This window comes from Agelaius tricolor, unplaced genomic scaffold (assembly GCF_023055355.1).
Source record: "Agelaius tricolor isolate 1412-34295 unplaced genomic scaffold, bAgeTri1.0.p SCAF_90, whole genome shotgun sequence".
NCBI lineage: Eukaryota > Metazoa > Chordata > Aves > Passeriformes > Icteridae > Agelaius > Agelaius tricolor.
In genome coordinates this window covers 458,162-475,581 of record NW_027269350.1, presented here as the reverse complement: position 1 = coordinate 475,581, position 17,420 = coordinate 458,162, and the positions used below count along the sequence as shown (strand labels likewise).

At 62.1% G+C, this 17,420-nt stretch overlaps 2 protein-coding genes across 2 annotated transcripts in view; both read right to left on the bottom strand.

Moving 5' to 3' along the window:
• Positions 1-273: 273 nt before the first annotated feature.
• On the bottom strand, positions 274-2,394 carry LOC139585812 (potassium channel subfamily K member 6-like). Its single transcript, XM_071418775.1, has 3 exons — positions 2,214-2,394; positions 1,127-1,522; positions 274-464 (listed from the first exon to the last, which is right to left on the bottom strand). The coding sequence occupies exons 1-3, from the start codon at positions 2,392-2,394 to the stop codon at positions 274-276; spliced, it is 768 nt and encodes a 255-aa protein (XP_071274876.1).
• A 2,926-nt stretch (positions 2,395-5,320) lies between these two features.
• The window catches only part of LOC139585803 (ryanodine receptor 1-like), a 75,811-nt gene continuing 63,711 nt past the window's right edge, over positions 5,321-17,420 (bottom strand). Inside the window, 15 exon segments of the mRNA XM_071418766.1 lie at positions 5,321-5,658; positions 6,349-6,400; positions 7,209-7,309; positions 7,416-7,480; positions 8,338-8,494; positions 8,724-8,858; positions 11,329-11,475; positions 11,562-11,622; positions 12,756-12,886; positions 12,987-13,029; positions 13,652-13,782; positions 14,972-15,205; positions 15,777-15,863; positions 16,174-16,339; positions 16,794-16,864. Of these exon segments, the coding sequence (XP_071274867.1) occupies positions 5,563-5,658; positions 6,349-6,400; positions 7,209-7,309; positions 7,416-7,480; positions 8,338-8,494; positions 8,724-8,858; positions 11,329-11,475; positions 11,562-11,622; positions 12,756-12,886; positions 12,987-13,029; positions 13,652-13,782; positions 14,972-15,205; positions 15,777-15,863; positions 16,174-16,339; positions 16,794-16,864 (1,677 nt within the window). The 3' untranslated portion in view covers positions 5,321-5,562.

Genomic DNA, 17,420 nt, shown 5'->3' with positions numbered 1-17,420 from the left:
CCTCCCAAAATTTGGACCCTGAAATTGGGACCTCCCCCCCAAAATTGGCACCTTCCTGACACTGGGACCCCCCCACAAAATTGGGACCCCCCCCAGAACTGGGAACCCCCCCCCCAAAATTGGGACCTTCCAGCATTGGAATCCCCCCAAAAATTGGAATCCCCCCAACCCACGGAATGAAGCCGTTGACCCCCAACCCCCTTTGGGGACCCTTTATTGTGGGGTGTCCCCTCCCAGTATCTCCCAGTATCCCCAGTGCCCCCCCCACCGGCGCTACCCGCTGTCGTGCCCCCCCCGGGCTGTTTTGGCCCCGTCCCTCGTCCCCTCCAACAATCCGGCCCCTTCCTCGCCCTCGGCGTCGCCGTCCGGTGCCGGCGCCGCGCCGGGGACGCCGTGGAGCTCGGCCACGTGGCGCAAGGTCTGGGCCAGCAGCAGGACGCCCGTGACCCCCAGCAGCAGGTACGCTGTGGGGCAAGGAGGTGAGCGGCACGGTGGGGGCACAACGGGACCCAGCGGAGCCCAACGGGACCCAATGGAACCCAACGGAACTCAATGGAAGGCAACAGGACCTGACAGAACCCAGTGGAACCCAAAGGAACCCAACGGAACCTGACAGGACCCAATGGAACTCAATGGGAGCCAACAGAATCCAACGGAACCTGACAGGACCCAATGGAACCCAATGGAACTCAACGGAACCTGACAGGACACAATGGAAACCAAGAGAACCCAACGGAACCCAACAGGACGTGATGGAACCCAACAGAACCCAATGGGTCCCAACGGGACCTGACAGAACCCAACAGAACTCAATGGAACCCAATGGAAACCAAGAGAACCCAATGGAACCCAACGGAACCTGATGGGACCCAACAGAACCCAACGGAACCCAATGGAACACAACAGGTCCCAATGAGCCATCAAAAACCCAACCCAACCCTTTCAAAACCCAACCCAACCCTTTCAAAACCCAACCCAACCCTTCCAAAACCCCAAGAACCCAACCCAACCCATCCCAAACCCAACAAAACCCAACCCAACCTTCCCAAACCCCACCAAAACCCCAAGGACCCAACCCAACCCCTCAACCCTTCCAACCCAGCACCCGCCCAACCCCTCGACTCACCGGCCACCGCCACTTGGTAGAGCTGCCTCAGGGGCTGCTGCGCCTGCTGGGCCGGCACCAGGTCACCAAAGCCGACGGTGCAGAGCGAGATGACGCAGAAGTAGACGGCGTCCAGGTAGCTCCAGGTGGCCTCCAGCAGGTAGAAGGCGGTGGCCGGGAGGAGCACCAGGAGCAGCAGGGTGAGGGCCAGGAGGCCCAGCAGGTGCGCGCGGGCGGCGCCGCGCCGGCTGTAGCCCCACCGGGCCTGCAGGTGGGCGCGGGGACGCCGGGCCAGGGGCCCGGCCAGGTGGCGGGCGGTGGCGGCCAGCAGGAACATGGTGGCCGGGACGCCCGCGGCGGCGTAGGCGGCGCAGAAGGCTCTGCCGGCGGCCGAGAGCGGCGTCACCGAGCCGTAGCCTTGGGGGGACAGCGGGAGGGTCAAGGGGGACACCTGGGTCACTATGGGGGGGTTTGGGGGGGTCTTGGGGTGGATTGGGGGTCTTGAGGGTCTTGGGGTGGAGTTGGGGTCTTGGAGGTCTTGAGGGTCTTGGAGGTCCTGAGATCTTGGGGTGGATTTGGGATCTTGGATGTCCTGGGAGTCTTGGGGGTCTTCAGAGTCCTGGGGGTCTCGAGGGTCTTGGGGGTTTTGGGGGTCTTGGGGTGGATTGGGGGTCTTGGGGTTTTGGGGGTCTTAGATGTCCTGGGAGTCTTTGGGGGTCTTCAGAGTCCTGGGGGTCTCGAGGGTCTTGGGGGTTTTGGGGGTCTTGGGGTGGATTGGGGATCTTGGGGTTTTGGGGATCTTGGATGTCCTGGGAGTCTTGGGGTCTTCAGAGTCCTGAGGGTCTCGAGGGTCCTGGGGGACTTGGGGTGGCTGGTGGGTTCTGGGGGGGTCCTGGGGGGTCTTGGGGCTCCTGGAGATCCTGGGGGACTTGAAGGTGATGGGGGTCTTGGGGTGGCTGGAGGGGTCTTGGGGGTTCTGGGAGTTCCAAATCTTAGGGCGGGGTTCTGGGGGTCTGGGGGGGTCCCTGGGGGTCCCGGAGGGGTCTCAGGGGGGTTCTGGGGTTCTGGGGGGGTCTCAGGGGGGTCTCGGGGGTCGCGGGGGTCTCACCCACGGTGGTCAGCAGGGTGACGATGAACAGGAGGGCGCTGGGCAGGTCCCACTCGCCGCCGTTGGGGGTCCCGGAGGTCGCGGGGGTCCTGGGGGACCCCTCGAGCACCCAAAGCCCCAGGACCCCCAAAAAAACCAACCCCGCATAGGCGACCCCCAAAACCAGCGCCCCCCGCCCCATGGCCCCCCCACCCACCGACGCTGTGACCCCAAATCAACCCCGGGACCCCCCAAAAGACCCCCAGGACCCCCTTAAGGACCCCCGGGACTCCCTTAAAGACCCCCAGGACCCCTCAGAGACTCCTGGGATCCCCTCAAAGACCCCCGGGATCCCCTTAAAGACCCTCGGGACCCCCAGAAGACCCCCGGGATCCTCTCAAAGACCCCCGAAATCCCCTCAAAGATCCCCAGGACCCCCAAAAGACCCCCGGGACCCCCGCCCGCCCCTCACTGGCGCCAGTCCCGCTCCGATCCCCGCCTGACGCTGCCTCTGCTCATCCCAGTCCCTCCCAGTCCCTCCCAGTCCCTCCCAGTTCCCTCCCAGTTCCCTCCCAGTGGCGGCGGCTGCGGGGTGAGGGCAGGGCCGTGGTCTTTTCCCCCTCCCCCCAGCCGAAACCTCGGGACTGGGGGGAACTGGGAAGGACTGGGAGGGAACTGGGAGGGAACTGGGATGAGCAGTAAGGAGGGGACTGGGGGGAACTGGGAGGGACTGGAGGGGGGGCTGGGATGACCAGGAAGGGGCAGCACTGGGACAGTTGATACTGGGGTAACTGGGATGGTTGATACTGGGATAACTGGGGCCATCCATACTGGGATAACTGGTCTGTACTGGGTGAACTGGCCCATACTGGGTTAACTGGTCTGTACTGGGTTAACTGGCTCATACTGGGTTAACTGGTCTGTATTGGATTAACTGGCCCATACTGGGTTAACTGGGTGAACTGGTGAGCTGGTCCATACTGGGATAACTGGTCTGTACTGGGTGCACTGGTGCCCTCCCCTCCCACCGGGGTCACGGGGCCATCACGAGGCTCCCACGGGAGCGTCCCGAGGAGGCCGGAGCTGCCCCGGGGCCAAACCGGCCGGACATGGACGGACACCGGACACGGATGGACACAGATGGACACGGGACATGGAGGAGGGGCTGGGGGACATGGGGACACCACGGGGACACCACGGGGACACCCTGGGGACACTGTGGGGATGACACAGGGACTGGGCTGAGCAGTGAGGAGGGAAATGGGGGGAACTGGGAGTACTGGGAGGGGCTGGGATGACCAGTAAGGGGCACGACAGGGACAGCTGATACTGGGATAACTGGGAAGGTTGATACTGGGGTAACTGGGAGGGTTGATACTGGGGTAACTGGGAGGGTTGATACTGGGGTAACTGGGAAGGTTGATACTGGGGTAACTGCGTTAACTGGTGTTAACTGGTCCATACTGGGTTAATTTTCCAGCCCTTTACCGCTCATGTTTCCCCCTTTCCCCCTCACCTTTCCTGCCCTTTCCCCCTCACCTTTCCCTCTCTTTTCGCCCTCACATTTCCATCCATTTTCCCTTTTCCCCTCACATTTTCCTCTCTTTTCCCCCTCACATTTCCCTCCTGTTCCCCCCTTTCCGCTCACATTTCCCGCCCTTTTCTCCCCTCACATTTCTCTCTTTCCCCCCACATTTCCCTTTCTTTCTCCCTCACATTTCCCCTCACATTTCCCCTCACATTTCCCACCCTTTCCCCCCCCCATTTTCCCCTCACATTCCTGCTCTTTTCCCCTCAATTTTTCCCCTTTTCCCCCCTCATATTTTCCCCCTTCCTCTCCTCTCTTTTCCCCTCACATTTCCCTGTCTTTTCCCCTCATATTTCCCCTCACATTCCCCCCTTTTCACCTTCGTATTTCCCCCATTTTCCCCTCACATTCCCCTCACATTTTCCGCCCTTTTCCCCTCACCTTCCCCTCTCTTTTCCCCTCCCATTTCCCTCTTTTTGCCCTCACATTTCCGTCCATTTTCCTCCCATTTTCCCCTCTCTTTTCCCCTCACATTTCCCCTCAGGTTTCCCCCATTTCCCCCCTCACATTTTCCTCTCCTTCTCCCTCACGTTTCCCCCTTTTCCCCCTCACATTTCCCTCTCGTTTCCCCTCACGTTTCCCGCCTTTGTCTCCCCTCACGTTTCCCCTCTTTTCCCCTCACATTTCCCGCCCTTTTCCCCTCACATTTCCCCTCACATTTCCCCCCCTTTTTCCCCTCACATTTCCCCCCCATTTTCCCCTCACATTTCCCTCCCTTTCCCCCATTTTCCCCTCACATTTCCCACCCTTTTCCACTCACATTCCCCCTCTTTTCCCCTCACCTTTTCCTCTCTTTTTGCCCTCGCATTTCCGTCTCTTCCCCCCCCATTTTCCTATCACATTTCCCCCCATTTCCCCCTCACATTTCCCTCCCGTTCCCCTCACGTTTCCCGCCTTTGTCTCCCCTCACATTTCCCCCCCATTTTCCCTTCACATTTCCCTCCCTTTACCCCCATTTTCCACTCACGTTTCCCGCCCTTTTCCACTCACATTCCCCCTCTTTTCCCCTCTCTTTTTGCCCTCGCATTTCCGTCCCTTTCCCCCCCATTTTCCCCTCACATTTCCCCCCATTTTCCCCTCACCTTTCCCCCTCTTTTCCCCTCACCTTTCCCTCTCTTTTTGCCCTCCCATTTCCGTCCCTTTTCCCCCCCTTTTCCCCTCACATTTCCCTCCCGTTCTCCCTCACGTTTCCCACCTTTGTCTCCCCTCACGTTTCCCCTCTTTTCCCCTCACATTTCCCGCCCTTTTCCCCTCACATTTCTCCCCATTTCCCCCTCACATCTCCCTCCCATTCCCCTTCACGTTTCCCGCCTTTGTCTCCCCTCACATTTCCCCCTTTTTCCCTCACATTTCCCCCCATTTTCCCCCCATTTTCCCCTCACCTTTCCCTTTCTTTTTGCCCTCACATTTCTGTCCCTTTTCCCCCATTTTCCCCTCACATTTCCCTCTCTTTTCCCACCCCTTTTTCCCTCAGTTCCCTGGGGTTTTGGGGGTCCCCAGTTGGTTTGGGGGTCCCAGGGTGTCAGTAACGAGCCGGGGGGGCAGCGACACTTGGCAGCGTTTATTTGGGGAGGGGGGAAGGCACTTGAAAAGGGTCTGGGGTCTTTGTGGGGCGTTTTGGGGGAGGTCAGTGATGAGCCAGTGACACTCAGCAGCGTTTATTGGGGAGGGGGCGTCAAAGGCACTTGAAGGGGATTTTGGGGAAGGGGATTTTGGGGAGGGGGATTTTTGAGGAGGGGGATTTTGAGGAGGGGGATTTTGGGGAGGGGGATTTTGGGGTCATCATCCCAGCTGATCCTCGTACTGCTTTCTGAAGCAGTCCCCAGCCGGGAAGAAATCCCAGCAGCGCTCCTGGTACATCTTCCACACGTAAGATTCCTGGGGGAGGAATTTGGGGACCGGGGGGGTGTCGGGGCATGGGGGACCCCCCCCCCCACAGCAACCTCACACACCCTGGGAATTCCAGAGACACCCCCAAATCTCTTAGAGACCCCCCCCAAATCCCATAGAAACCGCCCCAAATCCCATAAAGATTCCTGCAAATCCCATAGAGACCCCCCCAAATCCCATAGAGACCCCCCAAATCCCTTAGAGACCCCCCCAAATCCCATAGAAACCCCCCCAAATCCCTTAGAGACCCCCAAATCCCTTAGAGACCCCCAAATCCCATAGAAACCCCCCCAAATCCCTTAGAGACCCCCCCAAAATCCCACAGAGACCCCTCCTGTAGAGCCCCCTCATGGGACTCCCCCTCCCCTCTCCCCCTCCCAGACCACCCTGGAACCCCCCAGACCCCCTCAAGCCCCTCCAGACCACCCTGGGACCCCCCAAGCCCTCCCAGACCACCCTGGGACCCCTCTCAACACCCCCAGTGACCCCCCAGAACCCCCCAAGGACCCCCTCAAGCCCCCCCAGAACAATCTGGGACCCCCCCAAGCCCTCCCAGTAGACCCTGGAACCCCCCAGACCCCCTCAAGCCCCCCCAGACCACTCTGGGACCCCCCAGACCCCTCTCAGACCCCCTCAAGCCCCCCAGAACCCCCTCAAACCCCCTGCCCTGGTCCCCACCTGCCCCGTGTGCTCCGTCTCGTCCTTGTTGATCAAATACATCAGGAAGAACCTGGGGTGGGGGGGGATGATGGGATCTGGGGGTGTCAGAGCTCAGCAGGGACCCCCCAAAACCCCCCCCCCGGGACCCCCTCCCCAAATTGCAGATCTCACATGCAGTTGGCCAGGTTGTGCTCCCACCCCCTGCAGGACCCCCTGGGACCCCCCCAGACCCCCCAAATCCCGGGTCTCACATGCAGTTGGCCAGGTTGTGCTCCCACCCCCCTGGGACCCCCCCAGACCCCCCCAGAGCCCCCCAAATTGCAGATCTCACATGCAGTTGGCCAGGTTGTGCTCCCACCCCCTGCAGGACCCCCTGGGACCCCCCCAGACCCCCCCAAATCCCAGATCTCACATGTAGTTGGCCAGGTTGTGCTCCCACCCCCCCCAGACCCCCCCGGGACCCCCAGACCCCCCAAATCCCGGGTCTCACATGCAGTTGGCCAGGTTGTGCTCCTACTTCCCCTGGGACCCCCCAGACCCCCCAAATTTCAGATCTCACATGCAGTTGGCCAGGTTGTGCTCCTACCCCCCCCAGACCCCCCAAATTTCAGGTCTCACATGCAGTTGGCCAGGTTGTGCTCCTATCTCCCCTGGGACCCCCCAGACCCCCCTGGGACCCCCCCAGACCCCCCAAATCCCGGGTCTCACATGCAGTTGGCCAGGTTGTGCTCCCACCCCCTGCAGGACCCCCTGGGACCCCCCCAGACCCCCCCAAATCCCAGATCTCACATGCAGTTGGCCAGGTTGTGCTCCCACCCACCCTGGGACCCCCAGACCCCCCTGGGACCCCCCCAGACCCCCCAAATTTCAGATCTCACATGTAGTTGGCCAGGTTGTGCTCCTCCAGCGTGTGCGTCTCGAAGCCGTGCGGGGTGGTGTCGAAGTAGTCGCTCCCGATGCCACAAATGAAACACTTTGTCTGGGCAGGGGGGGTCACAGAGGGGTCTCTGTACCCCTCCATCATCACACCCGGGGGTGGGGGGGGGTCCTCACCCTCCTGTGCCCCCCCTCCCCTCCGGACTCACCTCCATGTCCTCCTTCACCTGCTCCTGCTGGTCCCGCAGCTCCCCGAAGGCGTCGATGATCAGACCTGGGCGGGGGCACAAAATGGGGGGGGTCAGGGGGGTGGGACCACCCAGATGCACCCCCAGGATCCCCAGACCCTCCCCAGATACATCCCAGGACCCCCCCAGGCCTTTCCAGGACCCCCAGGTCTCCCCCAGGACTCCCAGACCCTTCCAGGACCCCCAGATCCCCCCCAGACCCTTCCAGGACCCCTCCAGGCCTTTCCAGGACCCCCAGATCCACCCCCAGATCCCCCCCAAGGCCTTTCCAGGACCCCCAGATCCACCCCAGGAGCCCCAGATCCTCCCCAGACCTTTCCAGGACCCCCAGATCGCCCCAGACCTTTCCAGGATCCCCAGACACTTCCAGGACCCCCAGATCTCACCCAAAGGCCCTTACAGGACCCACAGATTCCCCCCAGGCCCTTTCCAGGACCCTCAGATCCCCCCCCCAAGTCCCCCCCAGGCCTTCCAGGACCCCCAGATTGCCCCAGATCTCCCCCAGACCCATCCAGGACCCCCAGATCCACCCCAGGGCCCTTCCAGGACCTCCAGATCTCCCCCAGGACTCCCAGATCCCCCCCAGATCCTTCCAGGACCCCCAGATCCACCCCAGGGCCCTTCCAGGGCCTCCAGATCTCCCCCAGGGCCCTTCCAGGACCCCCAGCCCCCTCCCCACTCTCTCCCCACGAGGTGCCCACCCTGGATGAAGGCCATGAGGACAATGATGACCCCCAGACTCCCCAGACCCCCCCAGATCCCCCTCCCCACGAGGTGCCCACCCTGGATGAAGGCCAGGAGGACAATGATGACCCCCAGACCCCCCAAAACCCCCCCAGAGCCCCAAAGCCCCCCCAGATCCCCCTCCCCACGAGGTGCCCACCCTGGATGATGGCCAGGAGGATGACGATGACGAAGAAGAAGAAGGTGATGTCGAACACCACCCGGTAGAGCTCGTAGTCATCGCCCGCGGGGTCCTCGATCTCATCCCCAATGCCGCCCCCAGCCCGGACCCCCACGTACATGTGGAACAGGTAACACTGGGGAGGGGGACAAAGGGGGGGTCAGGGACCCCCAAAATCCACCTGGGGACCCCCCAAATCCACCTGGGGACCCCCCAGATCCCCCCCCAGCCCAGACCCCCACGTACATGTGGAACAGGTAGCACTGGGGAGGGGGGGACAAAGGGGGTCAGGGATCCCCAAAATCCACCTGGGAACCCCCAAAATCCACCTGGGGACCCCCAGATCCCCCAGGAGCCTTCCTCACCGTCATCATGTCGTCGCACTTCATGTCAGGCTCGTCCTCATCCTCGCTCTTGTTGTAGAACTTGCGGAAGAAGTTGAAGGCGACCACGGTGTACAGGTAAACAACCACGGCCAGCAGCCCCACCGTCATCACCAGCTGGGGACAGAACGGGCACAGGGTGGGCACAGAATGGGCACAAAATGGGCACAGAATGGGCACAGAATGGGCACAGAATGGGCACAAAACGGGCACAAAATGGGCACAAAATGGGCACAAAATGGGCACAGGGACAACCACGGCCAGGAGCCCCACCGTCATCACCAGCTGGGGACAGAATGGGCACAGAATGGGCACAAAATGGGCACAAAACGGGCACAGAATGGGCACAGAATGGGCACAGGGTGGGCACAGAATGGGCACAAAATGGGCACAAAATGGGCACAGAACGGGCACAGAATGGGCACAGGGTGGGCACAGAATGGGCACAAAACAGGCACAAAATGGGCACAAAATGGGCACAGAATGGGCACAGGGTGGGCACAGGGACCACCACGGCCAGGAGCCCCACCGTCATCACCAGCTGGGGACAGGGTGGGCACAAAATGGGCACAAAATGGGCACAGAATGGGCACAGGGTGGGCACAGGGACCACCACGGCCAGGAGCCCCACCGTCATCACCAGCTGGGGACAGAGTGGGCACAGAATGGGCACAGAATGGGCACAGAACGGGCACAGAACGGGCACAGAATGGGCACAAAATGGGCACAAAATGGGCACAGAACGGGCACAGAACGGGCACAGAACGAGCACAAAACGGGCACAAAATGGGCACAGAACAGGCACAAAATGGGCACAGAATGGGCACAAAACGGGCACAAAATGGGCACAGGGTGGGCACAGAATGGGCACAGAATGGGCACAGGGACCACCATGGCCAGGAGCCCCACCGTCATCACCAGCTGGGCACAAAACAGGGGTCCCCAGTTGGTTTTCGGGGTCCCCAGTTGGTTTTGGGGGTCCCCAGAGGATCTTGGGGATCCCCAGTTGGTTTTGGGGATCCCCATTTTTTTTTTTTTGCCTGAGAGCCCCTTAATTTCAAATTCATAGCAGTTGTAGGGGTGGGGAGAGTTTTACATTCTGCATTTCAGGGCAGGCTCCTGCCTTCCTCTGCAGTGAGTTTTGGGGTCTGAGGGCGTTTTGGGGTCCTGGTGGGAATTTTGGGGTCCTGCAGGGTCCTGAGGGTTCCCATTCTCCCTTTCAGGGCAGGCCCTGCCTTCCTCTGCAGGGAGTTTTGGGGTCCTGCAGGGAATTTTGTGGTCCTGTAGGGAGTTTTGGGGTCCTGGAGGGAATTTTGTGGTCCTGTAGGGACCTGTAGAGTCCTGAGGGTTCACATTCTGCATTTCAGGGCAGGCCCTGCCTTCCTCTGCAGGGAGTTTTGGGGTCTGAGGGCGTTTTGGGGTCCTGGTGGGAATTTTGGGGTCCTGCAGGGAATTTTGGGGTCCTGCAGGGTCCTGAGGGCTCACCCCCTCCCTTTCAGGGCAGGCTCCTGCCTTCCTTAGCAGGGAATTTTGGGGTCCCACAGGGAATTTTGGGGTCCTGCAGGGAATTTTGGGGTCCTGCAGGGTCCTGAGGGTTCACTCTCTCCATTTCAGGGCAGGCTCCTGCCTTCCTTAGCAGGGAATTTTGGGGTCCTGGTGGGAATTTTGGGGTCTGGGGGCATTTTGGGGTCCTGTAGGGAATTTTGTGGTCCTGTAGGGACCTGTAGGGTCCTGAGGGTTTTTCATTCTGCATTTCAGGGGAAGCTCCTGCCTTCCTCAGCAGGGAGTTTTGGGGTCTGAGGGCGTTTTGGGGTCCTGGTGGGAATTTTGGGGTCCCGCAGGGATGGGGAGGGTTCACATTTTCCATTTCAGGGCAGGCCCTGCCTTCCTCTGCAGGGAATTTTGGGGTCTGGGGGAGTTTTGGAGTCCTGGTGGGAATTTTGGGGTCCTGCAGGGAATTTTGGGGTCCTGCAGGGTCCTGAGGGTTCACTCTCTCCATTTCAGGGCAGGCTCCTGCCTTCCTTAGCAGGGATTTTTGGGGTCCTGGAGGGAATTTTGGGGTCTGGGGGCGTTTTGGGGTCCTGCAGGGAATTTTGGGGTCCTGGTGGGAATTTTGGCGTCCCGCAGAGAATTTTGGGGTCCTGCAGGGAATTTTGGGTCCTGCAGGGAATTTTGGGGTCCTGCAGGGAATTTTGGGGTCCCGCAGGGAATTTTGTGGTCCTGTAGGGACCTGTAGGGTCCTGAGGGTTTTTCATGCTGCATTTCAGGGGAAGCTCCTGCCTTCCTCTGCAGGGAATTTTGGGGTCCTGGAGGGAATTTTGGGGTCTGGGGGCGTTTTGGGGTCCTGGTGGGAATTTTGGGGTCCTGTAGGGACATGTAGAGTCCTGAGGGTTCACATTCTGCATTTCAGGACAGGCCCTGCCTTCCTCAGCAGGGAATTTTGGGGTCTGGGGGCGTTTTGGGGTCCTGCAGGGAATTTTGGGTCCCGCAGGGAATTTTGGGGTCCTGCAGGGACCTGTAGGGTCCTGTAGGGAATTTTGGGGTCCTGCAGGGACCTGTGGGGACAGGGAGGGTGCCCCAGCCCCACCTGCTTGCCGTTGTGGGTGACCGAGGACAGGATGGTGCGCAGCGTCTTCACGCCCATGGCGATGTCCAGCAGGTGCGAGGCGAAGAAGAAATTGTTGTAGTGGCCCAGCAGGGACATGGCCATGTACCAGGTGAGGTACAGGAAGGACTGGAAACGAGGGGGGACACACAGCTGGGGTCACCCCAAAGGCCCCAGTGAGACCCCAGACCCATTTCCCTCCTCGCAGCGCTCACGTTGTCGGTGAAGATCACCCCGAATTTCCAGATCTGGTAGCGGAGGTCGATGGAGGTGATCCTGGGGGGACACGGGGGGGTCAGAAAGTGGGGACACCCCCAGGGGAGACCCCAGACCCATGAGGGGTCCGAATACCCCCCAGGACCACCCAGGGGAGACCCCAGACCCATGAGGGGTCTGAATACCCCCCAGGACCATCCCAGGACCCTGCCAAGGGAGACCCCAGACCCATGAGGGGTCTAAATAACCCCCAGGACCACCCAGGGGAGACCCCAGACCCATGAGGGGTCTGAATACCCCCCAGGACCACCCCAGGATCCCCCAGGGGAGACCCCAGACCCACGAGGTACCAGACCCATCCCTAGGATGAGCCAGGACCCCTAAATCCCCCCCTAGACCCCTATAGGACCCCAAGTCCCCCCTAGGACCACCCAGGACCCCCAAATCCCCCCCTTAGACCCCCACAGGACCCCAAATCCCCCCCTTAGACCCCCATAGGACCCCAAATCCCCCCTAGGACCACCCAGGACCCCTAACCTGCCCCTGAGACCCCTGTAGGACCCCAAAACTGCTCCAAATCCCCCCATAGGACCTGCCCCGGCCCCTCAATTCCCCCCCTAGGACCCCAAACCCCCCCACAGGACCCCCAAAGAGCCCCAAATTCCCCCATCGGACACACCCAGGCCCCCCAATACCCCCCGTGGGACCCCCAAAGAGCCCCAAATCCCCCCCAGGACCCCCAAACTCCCCCAGATCCCCCCTAGGACCCCCCAGCCCCCCAATACCCCCCTAGGACCCCAAAACTCCCCCAAATCCCCCCATAGGACCCCCAAACTCCCCCAGATCCCCCCCTAGGACCCCCCAACCCCCCCATTTCCCCCCTGGGACCCCCAAACTCCCCCAAATTCCCCCCTAGGACCCCCGGGCACCCCATTTCCCCCCCGTGGGATCCCCAAACTCCCCCAAATCCCCCCCTTAGGACCCCCAAAACTCCCCCAGATCCCCCCCTAGGACCCCAAAACTCCCCTAGGATTCCCCCTAGGACCCCCCTGGCCCCCCATTTCCCCCCTGGGACCCCCCGGGCACCCCATTTCCCCCCCGTGGGATCCCCAAACTCCCCCATTTCCCCCCCCTAGGACCCCCCAACCCCCCCATTTCCCCCCTGGGACCCCCAGCGAGCCCCCCCAGCGCACCAGGTGAGCAGGGAGCTGTCGGGGGGCGCCCTGCGCTCGCCCTGCGCCCCCATTTCCAGGCTGGCCAGGTCCAGCCCCAGCAGCTCCGCGATTCTCTCGCGCCCGTAGATGTCCCCGTACTTCTCCATCACCTGGGGGGGGGGACCCCAAAAATGGAGTTAAAAACCCCCCAAATGTTGGGGGGGGACACCTCTGGAATGTGGGTAGGGGCTGCCCAGGACCCCTCCTCACCTTCCTCTTGATGAACTTGTCCCAGTAATTGCTGGGGAAGGATCTGGGGGGGTCCAGGGGAGAAAAGAGGAGAGGGGGGGGTCAGTGGGGATGGCACCCCCTGCCCACAGCCCCAGCTGGGGTGGGGGGACCCCAATTGGTCCCATTGGACCCCCAGGGGACCCCAAAACCCCCCAAACCTCCCTTCCAGCCCCTCCAGACCCCCTGGAACCAACCCCCCAGTGACCCCCCAGTGGTTCCCAGTGTCCTCCCAGTACCTCCCAATGCCCCCCACTGTCCCTCAGTGCCCCCTAGTGCCCTCCCAGTGCTCCCAGTTGCCCCTCCAGTCCCTCCCAGTGCCCTCCAGTGCCCTCCCAGTGCTCTCCAGTCCATCCCAGTGCCCCCTAATGCCCTCCCAGTGCTCTCCTAGTACCTTCCCAGTGCCCTCCCAGTCCCTCCCAGTCCCCCCCAGTGCCCTCCACTGCCCTCCCAGTCCCTCCCAGTGCTCCCCAGCGCCTCCCAGTGCCCTCCCAGTGCTCCCCATCGCCATCCCAATGCTCTCTCTTTGCCTTCCCAGTGCCCCCCAGTGGCTCCCAGTGCTCTCCCAGTCCCTCCCAGTGCCTCCCAGTCCCTCCCAGTGCCCTCCCAGTCCCTCCCAGTGCCCCCCAGTGCTCCCAGGGCCGTACTGGGCGTTGAGCACCAGGCGGTCCCACTGTCCCTTGACGTCGTCGTCGTCGGGCTGCTCGGTGATGTAGAGCCCCGAGAACTCGAGGCGCCGCGCCACCTCCTTCTCCCTCTTGAAGATCACCAGGGGGATCTGGGGACACCAGGGGGACATTGGGGACACCAGGGGGACATTGGGGACATTGGGGACACCAGGGGGGTCACAGGGGACATTGGGGACAGCAGGGACACGGGGGGTGTCACAGCAGAGCCCCCAGAACTCGAGGAGCCGCACCACCTCCTTCTCCCTCTTGAAGATCACCAGGGGGATCTGGGGACACCAGGGGGACATTGGGGACACCAGGGGGGTCACAGGGGACATTGGGGGACACACGGGGACACTGGGGTAATGGAGGGACACAGATCAGGGACACACACAGGGGTTTGGGGACACAGATTTGGGGACACACACACACACAGGGTTTGGGGACAAACACACTGGGATTTTGGACACATGAATTTGGGGACACACAGGGATTTGGGGACACACACACACCCAGGGGTTTGGGGACACTCCCAGGGATTTAGGGACACACACACAGGGATTTGGGGACACACACAGTGATTTGGGGACACACATAGAGATTTTGGACGTAGGGATTTGGGGACACACACACAGGGGTTTGGGGGGACACAGGGATTTGGGGACACACACAGGGATTTGGGGACACCCAGGGGTTTGGGAACGCACAGGAACTTTGGACACAGATTTGGGGACACACACATAGGGGTTTGGGGACACAGACACACAGTGGTTTGGGAACATACGGGAATTTTGGACACAGATTTGGGAACGCACAGGGGTTTGGGGACACACACAGAGGTTTGGAGGAACACAGATTTGGGGACACACCCAGGGATTTTGGACACAGGGGTATGGGGACACACAAAGGGATTTGGGGACATCCCCAGGGAGGTTTGGGGACACGGGGGGGTCACCTTGAGGCAGTTGTAGCCGATGATGCACAGGAAGGCCACCAGGGTGTGCGCCAGCGCCAGCCCCCGCAGTGTTGGGGACACACACAGGGGGGTTTGGGGACACACAGGGATTTGGGGACACACACACACAGGGGTTTGGGGACACACACACACAGGGATTTGGGGACACACACACACAGGGGTTTGGGGACACACACACACACAGGGATTTGGGGACACACACACACAGGGGTTTGGGGACACACACACACAGGGGTTTGGGGACACACACACAGGGATTTGGGGACACACACAGTGGGTTTTGGGGACACACACAAAGGGATTTAGGGACACGGGGGGCTCACCTTGAGGCAGTTGTAGCCGATGATGCACAGGAAGGCCACCAGGGTGTGCGCCAGCGCCAGCCCCCGCAGTGCTGGGCCCATGTACCCCGTGCTCTCCTCCAGGAAATAATAAACCTCGGGCTCCTCGGGGACACCCCCGGGCGGCTCCGCACCCCCCGGGACACCCCCGTCCTCCTCGGGGGCCACCCCCGAACCCTCGGGCTCCTCCGGGGCGCCAGGGGGGTGCTCGGACACCTGCGGGGACGGGGACAGGTGAGGGACACCCCAATGGGGACAGGGATGGGAACAGGTGAGGGACAGGGACAGGGACAGGGACAGGGACAGGGACAGGGACAGGTGAGGGACAGGGACAGGTGAGGGACAGGGACAGGGACAGGGACAGGGACAGGGACAGGTGAGGGACAGGGACAGGTGAGGGACACCCCAATGGGGACAGGGACAGGGACAGGGACACCTGGGGGGACAGGGATGGGGACAGGTGAGGGACAGGGACAGGGACAGGTGAGGGACAGGGACAGGGACGGAGATGGGGACAGGGACAGGGACAGGGACAGGTGAGGGACAGGGACAGGGATGGGGACAGGGACAGGGATGGGGACAGGGACAGGTGAGGGACAGAGACAGGGACGGAGATGGGGACAGGTAAGGGACAGGGACAGGGATGGGGACAGGGACAGGTGAGGGACACCCCAATGGGGATAGGGACAGGGACAGGTACAGGTGAGGGACACTCAGGGACATCAAACCCCCCCCCCCAATCCCCAGGACCCCCTAAACCCCCCCAAACCCCCCCAAACCCCCCCACCTTGTAGAAGAGGAGGATGAAGTTGATGGCGAAGGCCAGGAACAGCGCCAGGAAGCGCAGGTTGTAGAAATTCCTCGACAGGTAATTCTGGGGGAGGGTCAGCGATCAATGCCCCCATCAAACCCCCTCCAGGCACCCCCCCAGAGACCCCAAACCCCACCCAGAGACCCCAAACCCCGCCCAGAGACCCCTGAACCCCCAAACCCCACCCAGAGACCCCCAGACAGCCCCGATCCCCCCAAACCCCACCCAGAGACCCCCAAACCCCACCCAGAGACCCCCAGAGACCCCCAAACCCCCACCCAGAGACCTCTGAACCCGCAAACCCCACCCAGAGACCCCCAAACCCCACCCAGAGCCCCCCAAACCCCTCCCCGGGCCCCCCGGTGCCCCTTACCAGGAATTTCACCCTCTGCACCTCCAGCTCCCCCCAGAAGTCGAAGCCGCCCTCGCTCGGGGGCTCCCGCCGCCCCCCGGGCACCGATTTGCGCCTTTTTGGGGAGGGGGCTTGGGGCTCCGGCCCCTCCTCGGGCCCCTCCCCGCCCTTCTCGCCGTTCTCTGTGCTGGGGGAGAAGGGTGGGGGGCTCAGGGACCCCTCCCCAAATGCCCCCCCTGGCTGTGGGTGGGGGGCTCAGGGACCCCTCCCCAAATTCCCCAAATTCCCCCCCTGGCTGTGGGTGGGGGGCTCAGGGACCCCTCCCCAAATTCCCTCCAGTTGTGGGTGGGGGCTCAGGGACCCCTCCCCAAATTCCCCAAATTCCCCCCCAGTTGTGGCTGGGGCTCAGGGACCCCTCCCCAAATTCCCTCCAGTTGTGGGTGGGGGGCTCAGGGACCCCTCCCCAAATTCCCCCCCGTTGTGGGTGGGGGGGCATCAGGGACCCCTCCCCAAATTCCCCAAATTCCCTCCAGTTGAGGGTGGGGGGCTCAGGGACCCCTCCCCAAATTCCACAAATTCCCCCCCGTTGTGGGTGGGGGGCTCAGGGACCCCTCCCCAAATTCCCCCCCCCCCATCCTTACTCGGCTTTCTCGGTCTCGGCCGGGGGGGGCTCCTCCTCCTTCTGCCCCTCCCCCACCTGCTCCGCCATCTCCTGGGGGGGACAGGGGGGGTCGGAGGGGGGGGGGGGAGTGGGGGGGGCATCCCCCCCCCCCGGGACCCCCCAAAGTCCCCCTGAGGTCGGGGACCCCCCCTGGAATTTCCCCCCCACCAAGTCCCCCAAAACGCCCCCAAGCTGGAATTGCCATAGGGACCCCCAAAATCCCCCACTAAAAACCCCCAAATCCCCCCCAGGGACCCCCAAAATGCCCCCCAGGGACCCCCAAAATCCCCCCAGCAGGAACCGCCATTGAGACCCCCAAAATCCCCCACTAAAAACCCCCAAATCCCCACCCAGGAACGCCCAAAGCACCACAGGAGCCCCCAAAATGCCCCCCAGGGACCCCCAAAACCCCCCCAGCAGGAACCGCCATAGAAACCCCCAAAATCCCCCACTAAAAACCCCCAAATCCCCACCCAGGAACCCCCAGAGTGCCACAGGAACCCCAAAAATCCCCCCCCAGGGACCCCCAAAATCCCTACAGGAACCCCTAAAGTCCCCCCTAAGGACTCCCAAAATCCCTCCCAGAGACCCCGAAAATGCCAGAGGA

Bases quoted from the DNA above. Each gene is read 5' to 3' on its own strand.
- LOC139585812 (XM_071418775.1), bottom strand. From the start codon at position 2,394: ATGGGGCGGGGGGCGCTGGTTTTGGGGGTCGCCTATGCGGGGTTGGTT. The intron at 1,523-2,213 runs GTGAGACCCCCG...TGTCCCCCCAAG, and splicing joins CACCCTGCTGACCACCGTGG to GCTACGGCTCGGTGACGCCG. The intron at 465-1,126 runs GTGAGTCGAGGG...CTTGCCCCACAG, and splicing joins CTACCAAGTGGCGGTGGCCG to CGTACCTGCTGCTGGGGGTC.